The sequence below is a fragment of the Camellia sinensis genome, chromosome 6 (assembly GCF_055761805.1).
Source record: "Camellia sinensis isolate YWXY chromosome 6, ASM5576180v1, whole genome shotgun sequence".
Taxonomy (NCBI): Eukaryota; Viridiplantae; Streptophyta; class Magnoliopsida; order Ericales; family Theaceae; genus Camellia; species Camellia sinensis.
This window is the reverse complement of record NC_138966.1, coordinates 187,479,467-187,495,565: the sequence shown is the minus strand read 5'-3', so window position 1 is coordinate 187,495,565 and position 16,099 is coordinate 187,479,467. Positions and strand designations below refer to the sequence as shown.

The following is a 16,099-nucleotide window of genomic DNA, read 5'->3' as shown; positions in this document are numbered from 1 at the left end:
TAACATTATCCCACATATGCTAGATTGTTTTGCTCTTTTTCCTCAAAATTCTAAAATTTCCGTTCTCGAGATAACTTATCCTGTTTACCTATGTTCATTTGTTTACCAATGTTTGTAAATGAAACGCGAGTGCCTCGGGACATAAGGACAAAAACATGAATGAAATGTGAGTGTATTAGAACATTGGGACAAAAACAAACTGCTGATTGCGAGGAAGGAATACAAGGGGGGAATTGTGGAAGTGTGAAAAGAACTGCTGATTGGTGAGGTGGCACCTTCTTCTACAAGAGAAAAAAGGGTGTGACATTGACATTGCACCAATAGGAAATGTGATATGCATGATTGGCCTGCAAGAGAATGTAATGTTTCTCGAAAACACACTGACCTAAACTTCACCCCTGTCTAAGCAAACCACCAGTTTCTCTCTCTTACCTCTCTCTCTCCTATTTCTTCCCCCTCTCTCACCTACCATGAGAGACACACCCCACTTCTTCTCCAAATGGGTTGGTTTCAGTCCCTCTTCTCTCCATTGAAGAAGCTATGGGTTAAACTACACTCAGCTCAAAAGAAGAGTATGTTCTCAATTAACTCCCACAACTCCAATCTTTTCTAATACTTTCTCATGCTCTTCATTAGTCCTTCAACTTTTGAGTTTGGCTATTTCTCTTTGCTTGAAAACGCTAGAAAGATCAAATGTTTCCTTCACTTTACGTTTCATTTTGTTTATTTTTTCTTGCTTTCCCTTTATTGTAGCATGAACTTAGAACGTGCACAAGTTTTCTACTTCAAGGAGATTCTCTATTTCAACTGCTTTACCTTAATATGCATTGCAAAAGAGTATTCAGACCATAGTTTTAAATATCAGCCTAGACTAATACACTCAAGTATATTAATAGGAATGAAAATCAAGTGCATAGACTAATTCGCACATTTCGGTTCATAGCTGATTCATTGCCTAACAGTTATGATTGCTATAAAACTCTTTTAGGTACTTCTGCTTCATCCGTTCACTTCTCATACCTATTTGCATGTTTTGTTGTATATATATTCATATATATCAGGAAGAGGGATATACATTCTATATGAGGATGTGAAGTCATGCCCCTGTGAAGATGTGCAGGTGATGTGGTCAATACTTGTGGAGTTGCAAGCACCTTCTTTGCCATCAACAAAATGAATGAAGAAAAAGGCATACACATACATACATACATACACACACACAAACATCACCACAAAACATATGAGAGATATTCAGTATGTACACATCACAAGTCATGTCATGTTTAAGTTTTTTGGTTGGTTTTTCCCTTTTGCTTTTTGCAAGTATATATTTTAAGTTATGTATTTCTAATTTACTCAAATATTGTCTGCTCTTTCCAAAAAAAAAAAAACCTCAAAATATGAATCCTAGAAGGAATGAAGTAGATTCCGGGCTGGGGTGGGGTGGGGTGGGGTGGGGTGGGGGTGAGAGTGGGAAAAGGCTTCTTATCGTGAGGCCACATTCTCTGTCCGGATTCTCTTGATCCCTCTGTTTCAAGCCACTTTTCTACAACACAACAAGTCTCTATGACATGATTATGACAAGATTGTGCAGTGGAGAAGAACCTTGAAGCTGAGGGAGGGGGGAGATCCAGACAGATGATCTGCTGCCTACTATTGTAATATTTTTTTAAAGAACCAATAGTAGATTGTGTTAGGCAGTTCCATTCTATTTGGCTTCTTCTTGTTGCTTTGTCTGTTTCTAGCAGTTGAGGTGGCAAAGAGATAGAGAGGAGGTTGACTTGTGAAAACTATAGAATGGATGGGACAGCATGATTTTCATGTCATCTTCATAGTCTTTATAGTATTATAAATTTTTAGACTATGTTTGAATCTAATTATTTGTTGAGAAAATAAATGAAAATGAACCCTCATGTTTCTGTAAGTATAGAAATTTACAATAAAAATCCTAATACAGGAAATAAAGTTTTACTTTTTTACAAAACTAGAATCCTATGACAGTAGGGTTATATTTGGATCATGTATTCATAAAAAAAGAAAATAAAATAAAAAAGAGAAATAAAGTGGAAGGTAATTTTATTTTTTCTTTCTCTTCTCTCTGCAAAATTAAGATAGACAGAAAGATGTGACTAATAGGAGGCCAAACTGATCTCTCCAGAAGTTGATCATAATATGTATACTTCTATTCACCATATTTGAACACAACTTAACATTCACATCTATCATTTATCAAGCAAAGAAGATAATAAACATAATATATTATTCACATCTATTAGTTACCAAGCAAAGAAGATAATTAACTTAATATTCACATCTATTTATTTACACAAGCAAACGAGATAAATAATATTCCTACTCCATCTATATTACTTAATTTGCCAATTCTCAACAAAAATGGTACACAATCAGAATTACAAAAATTTCACTTCTTTGTTGTAACTTGCAAGCACAAGCTATTTGCAATATTGATAAAACAATAATACTATGATGACATATTTTTTTACCATATTTTATTTATCATAATATGTGATACACCCACAAGCATTTACTGTCATTGGCTATCATCTAAGAAGTTTTATAAATGCAACTCTCTCTCTCTCTCTCACTTGTATTTACTAACTTAACCTTAACACTTCTGACAAGCAATCTAACTTAAGATGTCCAATGACACAGTTTTGCCAACTTCTATGACACATTTTTTCCACTCTTGGAAAACTACACAATTGATTATCCTGTCAACATAGCTTACTCCATTTCACCAATTTTCAAGGAAAACAGAGGCAGGAAAATGTTTTTAAAGCATTCATAATTGGGTGCTGTGACTGAAACAGCATCATAATTTTTTTGAAATATTCAGAATATTATTAGTTTGACAAATAAACTTATAAATACTATTTTAAGTTTTCAACCTAGTGAAATAGAAGGTTCATAAATGTCTCATAAGTGTTCTTTATGGAAAGAAAGAACCACCTGAAAGCATCACAATTCAGTGAGAATGGTGCTGCCCTATCCACACAAGGAATCCAAGGAGTGTCTTTAGCATGGCTCGCGTCGAACCCTTTTCCAGCTTAAATGCATAGATCCTGCAAAAGGCAGCATTTTCAGCCACAAATGAACAGTGAGATTATCAGAAGTTTTAAGTATCATAGAAAAAATAAGTGAATTTTTGTAACTTTTCGTATTCAACCATAACCATTGAAATTAAATTAACACTAATGTACTGAGAGGCTGCATAGTCCTTATTTCAATTGTGAAGTGGGGAACACAGTTAGAAACATTATGACGGTTTGTTTACAACCAATGAGTTACTAGAGTGGATGTCCTGAAGGATTGCTTACATTACATCTGAACAGATTAAGTCTGATATGCATAAAATGTAAAATTGACTGAAGAAACCAATACCTAAAATGCTAAAATTGTCTGAAGATGAACGGTGCCTACAAAGCTATGCTTCATATGTAATCCAAATTACCCAAAGGTAGAAATGATAGCGCTTCACCTAAAAATAGATTCAGACTCAAAAGTCCAACAAGCCATATATCATAGGTCATATTTTCTAGGGATTGGGCTACTGTTTGCCATCCTTAGTGGTGGAATGTTTTCCTTTTAGTTTTCCAGTTTTTACTGGTTAGATTTATGCTTTGATCCTTGAGTCATTGTATGAGGACTTCTTGTCCTCCACTTGTTTTATCCTTTGTTATTAATAAAATTCTATTGTTGCTTGTTCAAACAACAAAAAAAATGGGCTATAATGGTTATGAGTTACGATTGCAAATCCAAGTGGTTTCTAGGACTACAGTTAACAACCCATCTAGTTTCAAAGTGGTCAGCAGGCTCACACTAAAGAAATGATTATCCTTCATCGCTATTAAGTCACTAAGGAACTCCTTAAAGCCAGAACAAAATAAATAAAGGAGCTCTTTAAAGGGAAAATGCCAGAGTAATTAGTGTACTCATACCCCTACTTCACAGATTGCATGCTCTAAATTACTATATATAAGCCTTCAAGGCTTCAACCCCTTGGGCCGATCAAAAAAAAAAAAGGCTTCAACCCCTTTGGTTGCACTTTTTATCACCTTGAAGAACCTCCTACCAAAAAAATCAATCTGAGATGACTAATAATCACTTTCGGCTCCAAGGCACAACTATTGGAAGCAATCAATTAGCGGATAATTTGGAGCCTGATGAGTGCATTAGTGGAAAGGTTCATAAAATGGGAATTTATTTTTATTATTTTACATTTTGACAAGTATCAAACTGATGGGAAACCAACTTTACTGATGCACCAATTGAGGCCCACATATCAGAAGCAAACAACTAACGGGTAAATACACTTTTCACCCATCAACTTTTACCCAAATTTCACTTCGGTCCCTCACTTATTTCCTCACACTTCAACCCAAGTTTCAATGTGGTCCTCCCGTCAATCGCCGTTAAAAATTTGGACAGAAAGTGCTCATGTGAGGGGCACGAGAGCATGCTTTAGATGAAAATATGGAAAAACAAAACAAAACAAAGAAAGAAATTATAGGTATATTACACTTTTCACCGTCCGATTTTTCAATAAAATTTCATTTTGTTCCTCATGTTTCAACTTTCACTCGAACTTAAAATGGTAGGTGATGGGATGACCACATTGAAACAAGAGTTGAAGACTCAATTGTTACAATTAGAATGTGAGGGATCAAATTGAAATTCAGGTGAAAGTTGGAAGGTGAAAAGTGTATTTTATCCTTTTACTGAAACCACTAGACAAAATTATGGCCATTCGAATGAATGTTAGTTCTAGGCTAAAGAACAAGAGCATTGACCCAGATATCTCATGTGGTTCTCACAAAATCCAGATTAAAATGGTGGCAGCATTTTCAAACAGAGAAAGCAAAAGATATATAGGCACACTTCTTGTGTCTTGTAAACAGAGCACTCATTTTCCTATTCTAGGATCAACATAACCTATTGCAGGCAATCATATGCGAGACCAATATAGCACAAACAAGCAACAGAAAAACGCAAACTTTGATGGATCTACAGACAACAGAAACTCAAAAACAAAAAATCAACATATTGAAATAGCAAAAGAACAAATAAATAATGAATAACAAATAAAAATAGAGAAAGCTTATTGTCATCAACATGTCAAACATTATTGGTTTAAAGAACATAAAGTTCAATCTAAAAAGAAATTTAAGGAGTAAATATATGAAAATGAGGTAATATTATTGCTTATCCATCCCTTCAATAAAAGGATACTTGTAAGTTATGTTACACATACTCTAGTACGAGCATCAGGTGTGGGTGTGGTGTCCAAACATCGGACCTTTATAAATCTAGATCTTAGGATATTGGAATATGTATCCAAAAATTGAATGTGTATGGGGAAGCGTCGTGAACACACACACACACACACATATACATATTGTATATTGTTTAATATTTATATATAAGATGTCGTAAATTATATAGAAAAAACTACTTGAAATTAAATAGGATTTAGAGAAAATTTGGAATTTCTATCTCTCATCCATGTGAGAGGTTAGAAATGTTTCTTTACTAACAAATGTAAGTTTCTTTGCTAACAAATGCAGGTTTTTACCCAAGGAGAACTCCATCATAAGGCTGAAGTAGAAAAGCGTTCAGCAACACCTGGCAGCCATTCTTGGAAGTAAGCCTGGCAATCTATCTCTGCATGAGATAGGGCACCAAGAGGAGTGACAGTTATCTGAAAAGATGGATAATCATCAGGTTAATCATGGGCTGCCAAGTTCAGATCAGTTTCACCAAGTAAAAAATATTACATACATATCCTTCTTGGAGGGAACGGCAGTCTGTATCATTGTTGTCAACAATGGCTTCTTTGACCTAAAAGATCATAAAATATAGAGTTTTTATTAAAAATTTAACAAACAAATAAGAAATTTTTTTTTTTTTGGGGGGGGGGGGGGGTTGCTTCCAGGTAAGGTCTTCCCAAGAAATGCAAATCTAGAATAACAACAATAATATAATAAAAAATAGGCAGTTGGAGAAGGAAAAAACCCACTTCTCTCTTGAATAATCGATGTTCTTGTGACATAACTGAGTCCTCCGTTTCACTGTTTGTTGATGAAGTTGTTTCCATTGACATTGTTGACAACATTTTCCCCCCTTGTGCCTCAGAAGTAACTTGTCTCCATCCCATTTTGACAATACTTGTGCCCTGCTTGGTCAACTTATATCCCTGTAGGAAGAACACAAAACAACATTAAAACCACAACTCAAAATCCATGATGATGTCAATCAACATGAATTGCAGTTTTTTTTTTTTTTTTTTTTTTTGTAAAAAAAAAAATAAAAATTTACAATGACAATAGATAGTTTTATTAAAACCAAAAAACATGGAGACAAACAAAACACAACCATTGAAAATGAAAAAATTTCACATGAAGCACGGTTAGTTATGCCTTCTACTTTAAAGTGTAATAATTATAAAAGAGGGGGAAAAAAATTGTGGATTTGGGGGGAGGTGGGGGGAATTGAGGAATGCATGTAAACAGCCAGTGTAATTCAAAATGAAAACCGCATCTTATTCATCTATTACGCTGCATGCATAGGAAAGAAAGATGCAAATATCAACAGATAATCCCATTGGCAGTATCTATAGCATGGACACAGCCGCAAAGAGGGACAAGGCACAGATATGCAGACAGACTTTTTTTTTTTTTATTCATCAGAAAACAAAGCAGGACATATACATAGCATGGGACAGCTATATATTAAAGAGAGGGCCCCATTTTACTAGAATCTCTGCCTAAAAAATGGTTCAATGATTCAATCCACAAGATCAGCGAGCTAATGCATTGACTGGATGTGAACATGTTGAAACTTCCTTAAATTTTCTTATTCCCATTCTTAATTAGTTGACACAAAAATGGCATCCACAAGATAGTCTAAGATTCACCTTATGCTTTGCAACATTTGTTGGCAGATCTACATTCAGAAAACATTTTTGAGGGTAAGTTTTATTCTTGATCTCAGACAACATAGCATTTATGATGGGTAAGCAAGCCTCAGCAGCCAGTACATAATCATGAATACAGCTTGTACTGCCAATCCTGAAAGTCAATCACCCAAACTAGTCATTAAGAAAATAACAGATCATCCATCCAAAAAATGTATTACTTCTATAAAACGAGGCAAGGATAATGTATTTGTTGAAACAACAAAACACAACATTGACCAGATAGTGTATGGCCCAACTTTATAAACAATTTTTCTTGATGCATTAATTATATTAGTTAACTCAGGTAAAACTTTTCTAGGTATTAAAACTGCAAAATCATGTTATGAGAAGCCATTGACTAGTGGAGAAAAAAATCGGTTGTAACTCAGCTAAAAAGTTTTCAACCTATATAAATGGTCCCAAGTTGCCAACTAGTCAATGAAGACTTTATCCCACCTGATGCAGTAAATTCTTTCATATAGGATTTGCAAAAGAGAAAATTCAGATTTTTTTAACTGTGAGAGAGAAAGAAAGAGATGGGAAGAGAGGGAAAAGGATGAAAGAGAAATAGATTTACAGAAGACAGTATACCTATGAAACAATTCTTTTTCGGGTACGCTCTCCTTCTTTTCAGAATACCGTCTCTCTTTTTTTCTTCACCCTCACTGTGTTGAACTGCTCTCACTTTGCTTTCTATATTTTTTTTCACCCAACGCTGCCCAACTGGTCTGTGTAGAGAATGCCCATTGTGTCCTCCCTCATAGTGACTGCTTGCACTATTTAAATAGCGAGGACTTGCAAGTTGCAACCACTCCCCATGTTAAGTAACATGAAGAAATCAACTCCCAGCCCATATTGGGCAATCGAAGGAACAAACCACCCACTTCGTCAGTGGGCGGTTTCTGGTGGCTTTATCATTTTTTTTCTTCTGTTACTACCAACATGGGTAGTTTCAAATTTGAGCCTTACTTCATTTGTTGGTTTGTTTTGAAACCATCCTTCCAGCCAGCAACCACTTGAAGACATGTAGCAATCAAGACACTTTTTTATTTGCTAAATGACTTTCTAGATCTTTGCTATATAAAAGGAACATTAATATGCAGCCTTAATGGAAGCAAATTTGCCACGTCATTGAGCATGCCACCATTTTTTAAACTACGATCAAAGTGATTGTCTTCAATATGACCATTAAGGCACTCTTATGAAAGAAATTAAATATGTTAATTGGTTGGTTATGGTCACTAGTGAATTAATTTTAGGACCATAATAGTGCTTTGTAGCATTTTAGGGTCATATTGAATTTAATATATCAACCCTTTAATTTTAAATAAATACAAAAATTCATATTTCAACACTATTATATGCACAAGTTGCTATTGTAAAACTTGAACCCATATGACTCTTATACATACAAATACATACAAACTTGAACCCACTATTAAGCTTTTACCATTCTACCAAAATACATACAAATATATTGCATTATTATCAAATTTAATCACATATGACTCTTACTTGGATCGAATTTATGTGGATTTGAGTTTGATCCAATTAAATATATTACCTTTAATCCACTGTGCAGTTATATTGGTTTAACAAACCCTTTTTCCCAAATGAAGCATTGAGTGTATGAAAGAGTCTACATACCAATCATAGGATATAGAGAGGGAAGGTACACCATTAAAGAAGGCCTCTCGAGCACCAGCTACTGTCCCTGAGTAAACACTGCAACTCCAATGAGAACCAGTCAGTGCAGCAACAAGCATAAACAAACAAGACCCCTGGTGTATTCAACAGATAAAAGAATGAAGAACTGACAAAAGAATAGTTGGTAAACACAGCAACTGCAATAGCTGCAGTGGTGACAACAAAAGTTGAGAAGTCTTTTCTTTTTCTTTTTTCTTTTTTTTCATTTGAATTTGACATGTTTGGACTTTATACAAAAGTAAAATTACTTAACTTTGTTTCCATACCATTTGAAGGGACATATGATAGAACCAAACTGTTCAACAACACTATGCAATTAAAGCACTATCATATGATAAGTCCACTTTGATTACACATTCCATTCTACATAATTTTATTTAAAGATTCAAGGGGGCTTTTGCACTGACAAATAAACTGAAACTATGACTTTCCAAACAGGCACTTCTAATTTAGAAATCCAAGATAGTAAAAAGACATCTAATCATAGAGGAGCCAAGGCACCATGGAGAAGAAGCTACTAACATGTGATAACCACAATTGCTACCCATGTTAATGCCGCTGATTACCTGTAACCAGAGGTAAAAATAAGTTAAGATCTGCAAAAAGAAAAACAAGATTGGGACCATAATTTAGAGATGAGCAGTTGGTTAACAAGGATACAGGTTCAGTGTTATCCAACAGGGAAGAGTACATAGTGGCCTGTGAAAGCAATAAGATCTCAATGTTTATCACAGGCTCATTTTATGGCCAACATGATTCCATGTTCAGATGCACAGAATAAAAAATGCTAAAGAAGAGCACCCAAGTTAAGTATGCACCAAAAAGTACGTGGAAGCATGACAGGAAATATATGATTTAAGTTAATAGCCTCCAGTAATGAAATCATTAACATTTTCACACTACAGAGAGAAGCAAATGGGCAACCAGATCAGGCGTTGAAGGGAAGAGTGCTTTGGAGATTCCCAAAGAAGTACAATCCGCTGGGGTTCCTGCAGATATATCTAATATTAATTTATAGAAAACGAAGTCTTACAAGCAATTTGGAACTAAAATGAGTAATTGACAATAAAGATAATAAATAATGATATTGTGTATTAAAGAGAAGATCTGTGATAAAATGAATAGTGATATAAAGTTTACACATTTTTACGGAACAAAGTTGGTGACAAACTGTTAAAAACTACCATCACCTACTCCACCTACTACACCTACCACCACCTACTACCACCTACTACACACCTACCACTACCACCTACTACCACCTACTCCACTACATCTCCTATATAAGAAGCCCCTCACCATTTGTAATAAATAACATATATCAATCAATAATACATCAATTTTAACATGGTATCAGAGCAGGTTTAGAACCTAATATTTTCGCTTCCCCGGCGGGCGGCAACTTCACCTTGGTCGCCCGCCGGACCTCAACCTAGTCCGCTAGAATTTTCTACACATACTTTGAAATTTCTTCGAGTCCACCACCTTCACGCCCAGTGACTTCAAACCCATTTGTTCTCACAACAAATGCAACTGGAACCTCTCCTGCTGATTCATCTTTCATCGGCACAACAGCAGCATCAGAGATGGTAGGATGTTTGAATAGAAGGGCTTCAAGTTCTGCAGGGGCTACTTGGAACCTTTTGTATTTGATCAGTTCTTTCAACCGATCAACTATGAAGAGCTCATCATCATCATCAATGTAGCCTATATCCCCTGTTGGTTCCTAGGCAGAGAGAAGCCAGCATCAGGGTCAACAATCTTCATCTCTGCATTCCTCACTACGGTCCCACATGCCCCTGATTTTATCTCAAAGGGCTCTTTTGCAAATGCCAAGCACATTGCCAATACTGGCCCTGCCTCTGTCATTCCATAGCCCTGGCCAAGTTTGGCATGAGGAAACTTAGATCTGACAGCATCTTCAAGCTCCTTCCCCAACGGCGCCGCACCAGACATCACAGTCCGAATCGTCGACAGATCATAATCATCCACCACCTCAATCGCCAACACAATCGGCGGCACCAATGGCCCAATAGTCACTTTATACCTCTGAATCAGCTCCTGCATAATCAAAATCGCAGTCCCAACTCTGGAAGCTATTCTTAGAGGAATCCATGAAAGTCGACAGATTACTCAAGTTTATGGGTAATGCTAATGTTTGGAAGATATTTACAGATCTTTTTGATTATTTCCCACTTACTGCCCTGGTTGAATCAGAAATATTTTGTCTGCATGGTGGATTGTCCCCATCCATTGACACCCTTGATAATATACAGAATTTTGATCGTGTTCAAGAAGTTCCACATGAAGGTCCTATGTGTGATCTGTTATGGTCCGACCCTGATGATCGCTGTGCTTGGGGAATCTCTCCACGTGGTGCTGGATACACTTTTGGCCAAGACATATCTGAGCAATTCAACCATACTTTTTCTTTTTCATTCTTTCCACACACTCCTGTTCCCCACTCAACTTTCTTTTTCTTTTTTTTATTATTTTACTTCATCTTTTGAAAAGAAAACGAAACACAAATTGATTTGCACCTTAATAATCTTACTTTTCCATTAGTGGTAGGACCCGTCCAAACATTCTTTATCTTATATATATATATATATATATTTCTTTTTCTTCTTTCCACCGCCCAACTTCTCCTTGAACCTCAACTTTTTATCTTTTCTTTTTTTTAAAAAAAAATAAAAAATAAAAATAAAAAATAAATAAAAAAATATTCATTCCATCTCATTTTTTCTGCTCAGTCTTGTAGCTTCCAGCCATTCGGATTTGCACAATACACTCATTTTATTCATATCGGGACTTCGCCCTGATCACAATTTTACACAAAAAAAAAAAAAAAAAAAAAAAAAAACAAACACACAAACACACAAAAATAAAACAACCACATCCCCAGGCGGGATTTTTCTTCTCTACTCTGCCGCCGGTCTCTTCTTCTTGCCTCCGTCCTGCGCGGCCCTTGACGGTGTTGCCTCCGTGCTTCCTAGACCACCAAGCAAGTTGCCTCCTCCCTGCTCCTCCACTACAGCATACGGTGGACCTCCAAATCGGAACATCATGGTGGCCTTCCGCTTCAGCTCCTTATTTTCCGCCTTTAGCACACTTATCTCTGCTCGCGCATCCTTATACATGCGTTGGAGCAAAGCCAGTTGGGCATTTAACTGCTGCACCTCATTTGTCCTACTCTGCAGCCGGTGCGACAAGTTTGTGACCGCAGTCATGGTTTCAACACATGACTTCAATGTATACTGATTCGCCTCAATATCTGATTGCGCTGCCATTCTTTGCTCCACAGACCGCATAGGAAAGGTCAACGGAGCAAACTCAGGGGCGCTTGGTTGAGGTTCACGGGCAACCGCACCAGTTACCTCTCTTGTGGACTCGTTGAGGTCGGGAAAGAGAGTGAGCAGACTACGGGACGAAGAGGCCATGTTATGGGTTGCTGAGTGTTTCAGAGAAGGGTTGGTTACAGAGTGTTACAGAGTATCTCTCTCAAGACAACGAAGAGTTTCTCAGAGGTTTTTAGCCAATTTTTTGTCTTAGCCTCTGCCTCAGCCTCAGCATCCGTCTTGGTTAAATAGCCAAGGCAGACACGCGCATCGCGCGCCACTTGACGCCAGACGACAAAACGGGCGCGCAAGCCAATGTGGTGACGCGCCTCGCCATTATGTCCGGCACATCTTTTTATGACTTAGGCTCGTCTTTTGATGGCACGCCTTTTTATGGATTGGGCACGCCTTTTGATGGCACGCCTTTTGAAAGATTGGGCACACCTTTTGAGGGTGCGACTTTTTAGGGGTCCGACAAGACTCTGTAAACTGTCCCGACATTGATTCCGGTTAGCTCCTTCATGGGTCCGACAAGACTCTGTAAACTGTCCCGACAATGATTCCGGTTAGCTCCTTCATGGGTCCGACAAGACTCTGTAAACTGTCCCGACATTGATTCCGGTTAGTTTCTACAAGGGTCCAGCAAGACTCTGTAAACTGTCACAACAACTGTCACAACATTGTCTGCTACAACGGTCCGACATGACCCCATAAACTGTCTTCTACATCGGTCCGACACGAGTCAGTGTCTTCTACATCGGTCTGCCATAACCATACAGTCTTCTACAACGGTCTGATACGACCATACAGTGTCTCCTATCCATTTTTTATTTTTCAGATTATTTTCTTGTTTTGTTACTCTCTCCAAACTCAAGTTGGTTAGTTCCTATCCCCCTTGAGTTTGCGGGGGGCTGTTAAAAACTACCATCACCTACTCCACCTACTACACCTACCACCACCTACTACCACCTACTACACACCTACCACTACCACCTACTACCACCTACTCCACTACATCTCCTATATAAGAAGCCCCTCACCATTTATAATAAATAACATATATCAATCAATAATACATCAATTTTAACACAAACACAGAAATATTGGAGGTTATCGTTATGAGCTTTGATTTGCACAATACTTCGAATCTAAGAAGCACAAACACAAACATAGACACAGACACAAAGACATGGCGATTTTTAAAAAATTAGGATACAGACACGCCTGGGGATATGGCCAAAAAGATATGTATTTTTATATTTCTTATTTGCTATATATATGAATATAAACTTAGGGTACAAAGATATAAGAGACATCAATGTATATAAGTGTGTATTTTATTTTTTTCTACTTCTTCCCTTCTTTGTTTCCATATATTTTACTTTGAACCCAAATCAACTTTCTATATAAAACAAACCCATAAAGGTGTCATAAGGTGTGTCCAAACATAGGACATGCAGATCTATGAAGTGCTCCTAACGTGTCCTGCAAAAAAATAATAATTAAAAAAATTGGCACGCATGGAGGTCCGTGAAGTTTGCTTAACGTGTCTTTCAAAAAAACATTAATAATTAAAATAATTGACACAACACATGGCATGTTCGACACGTGGACACGCTTGTCCATGGTGTGCCGGTGCTTGATACATGTTGGACACGGACACGACACCCATTTTGAAGTGTCTGTTCTTCCCAGCTCTGGAGTAAGCAAAAAAAAAAAATGTCATGATTAATCATAAAGTCACGCTATTACAGAACAGCTCACGGTCCAGCTCTTTGGCCCAACCTTAGCATCAATGACAAAAGAGTAATATCAGTCACAAAGCTCACAATTAGGCCCAGGTCTAGTAAAACAAGTCAACAGTGACAATGGGCATAAGCCTCACCTTCCTAACCATTAGGCCTCCTGTCACCATGTAGAAGCAGGACCGCATTCTTTCATTTTTGTTTGTGTTTAGGTGAATCTATTTACTTGCTAACTCTGAATTCTAAATATGCATTCTTTCCTTTTTGTCCCCTAATATCAAATGGTAAGTGGCAAATTTCGATCTACCCGTCATGAATGAAAAAGCATATTTCTACATTGGTATACAAATTCTCTCCTACATAAATTCTAGTATCAGCACTTGTATGGAAAAATACTAAAACAACAAAGCAGGAGGAAGGAAGGAGAAAGACCAAGCATATCCAATTTGGTCATGTGCTAACTGGCTAACTAAAGTGAAAGCACGGAAATGCTCAGTCCAAAACTAGATAGAGAAGTGGAAATTGGAACAAACCAGAAACTGCAAAGGCTGTTGCTCCATCAATCTCTACTTCCTTGACGGAAACAGCATTACGCCAAGTAATGCTATGACTAACAGCTGACTTTTCCCTGGAAAAGGTGCAATGAGCGCATGAAAAATGGTATGAGGCTATATCTGAAACGTCAATTCTTGCATGCATAATAAATTCTCTGTTAAGCTGTAATTAAATAATAACAAGACAAAATGATATTCTCCTTTTTTATCCTTTACTACAAATTACGTAATATTTACATATGTTCCTTCACCCTGAATTAACAAATCATTTTTTCAGATATGTTAAGGAAACTCAAACATGAGTCTCTATATTAGAGGAATGCGGTCCATGCGTCTTATAAGATTGCAAGTTTATGTTATTGGGTTGTTATATGTGCCTATGTGGTGTTAATTAATCTAGTGTGGTTTAAGTAGTAGGCAAAGTTTTCGAACATGAATTCTTAGAAGCTCAATATGCCATCTTAATGGAGTTGAGTTTTGAGACATGGAAGAGATTGGTTTGTATGATGATGCACCTTAACCCTTGCAAGTTGAAACAGTGAAAGCCTTTAGATTCTTGTTCTTTCTCTTCTTCATTTTATTTCCACAAGAAACAGCCAATTCCAATAATTTTTTAAATCTTAAGTATTCCAATTTCTCTTCTGCCTCTTAAAACCCTGAACATATCCTACTTTTCATAACCAAAACCCACTACAAAATCAAACTAGGGCAGCACCATTCTTACTTGGTTTCCTAATTCTGTTCTACATAACTGCAATACTTCACATGCCAAACCAAACAACCAAACCTCTCTCTCTCTCTCTCTCTCTCTCTCTCTCTCTCTCTCTCTCTGTGACGACATGATATCAGCCAAACATGAACAACAATTCACTGAAATGCAAATAACAAAACTTGAAAAACGTTTTAAATCAGTTAAAAGCCATAATTCACAAGAATTTAGCTCAACATTTAAAAAATCACAGGCAATCACATGCACAAAACTCGCATTCATACATAAAAACACACAAGTATATACATATATAGAAAGGGTTGAGAGAGAGGACGTACGAATCAGGGGCGCAGACGAAAACTTCGTATCGATTAGCGGAGACGAGGACTCGAACTAGAGCTCGCAAACCTGGTGCGTCGATTCCGTCGTCGTTGGTCACCATCACCGTCGGCCGATTACCGGCGTCGGCCCCACAATCCATCTCCGGCAATGATTCTACAGTCTAACAGCAAAGCAAAACGTCGTATACGTGCGTGTATATATATATACTAGCGGCTGCGCTTTATAGTGTGTACTTAAATAAATAGGAATAAAAGAAAATAATAATAAAATTAATATTATAATGTGTATTTAGCTTAAGTGATATGAGTTTTCATACTTAAATCCATAGTTATGGGTTCAAATCTTGTCTATCTCTTTGTTTAATTTTTTTTTAAAAAATAAAAAACACTGCCACATGGCATGAGGAGAGTAAAGGTTCAAACCTTGCCCATCTCTTTATTTAACTTTTTTTAAAAAAATAAAAAATACTGCCACATGGCATGAGGAGAGTAAAGCTTTTAACTTTTTTTAAAAAAATAAAAAACACTGCCACATGGCATGAGGAGAGTAAAGCTTCAGGATACCATAAAAGGTGTTCACTTTATAATAGTATAGAAGATATATAAAAATACTAGTGTGTTCCGAAATTTGCTAAAATATATCAAAACCATGTCGTTTTATCCTAAAACAAATTTTACCAAATATCACATATGGCCAAAATTCTGTGCGAGACTTTTTTTTTGTTTTTT

General features: G+C 36.8%; 1 protein-coding gene, 1 long non-coding RNA gene and 1 pseudogene across 3 annotated transcripts; 1 reads left to right on the top strand and 2 right to left on the bottom strand.

Moving 5' to 3' along the window:
• Positions 1 to 359: 359 nt before the first annotated feature.
• Positions 360 to 1,877, top strand: LOC114316172 (uncharacterized). Its single transcript, XR_003648096.2, has 2 exons — positions 360 to 572; positions 1,062 to 1,877. It is a non-coding gene; the product is annotated as an uncharacterized LOC114316172 (long non-coding RNA).
• A 902-nt stretch (positions 1,878 to 2,779) lies between these two features.
• Positions 2,780 to 15,620, bottom strand: LOC114316169 (Survival protein SurE-like phosphatase/nucleotidase). Its single transcript, XM_028262830.2, has 10 exons — positions 15,368 to 15,620; positions 14,300 to 14,394; positions 9,608 to 9,672; positions 9,206 to 9,249; positions 8,624 to 8,701; positions 6,935 to 7,088; positions 6,038 to 6,214; positions 5,800 to 5,859; positions 5,594 to 5,719; positions 2,780 to 3,083 (listed from the first exon to the last, which is right to left on the bottom strand). Exons 1-9 carry the CDS (start codon positions 15,508 to 15,510, stop codon positions 5,609 to 5,611), a joined length of 927 nt encoding a protein of 308 aa, XP_028118631.2. The 5' UTR covers positions 15,511 to 15,620; the 3' UTR covers positions 2,780 to 3,083; positions 5,594 to 5,608.
• Positions 9,778 to 10,873, bottom strand: LOC114316171 (4-coumarate--CoA ligase 2 pseudogene; annotated as a pseudogene). Its single transcript, XR_014331352.1, has one exon. The product of XR_014331352.1 is annotated as a 4-coumarate--CoA ligase 2 pseudogene (transcript).
• Positions 15,621 to 16,099: the final 479 nt, after the last annotated feature.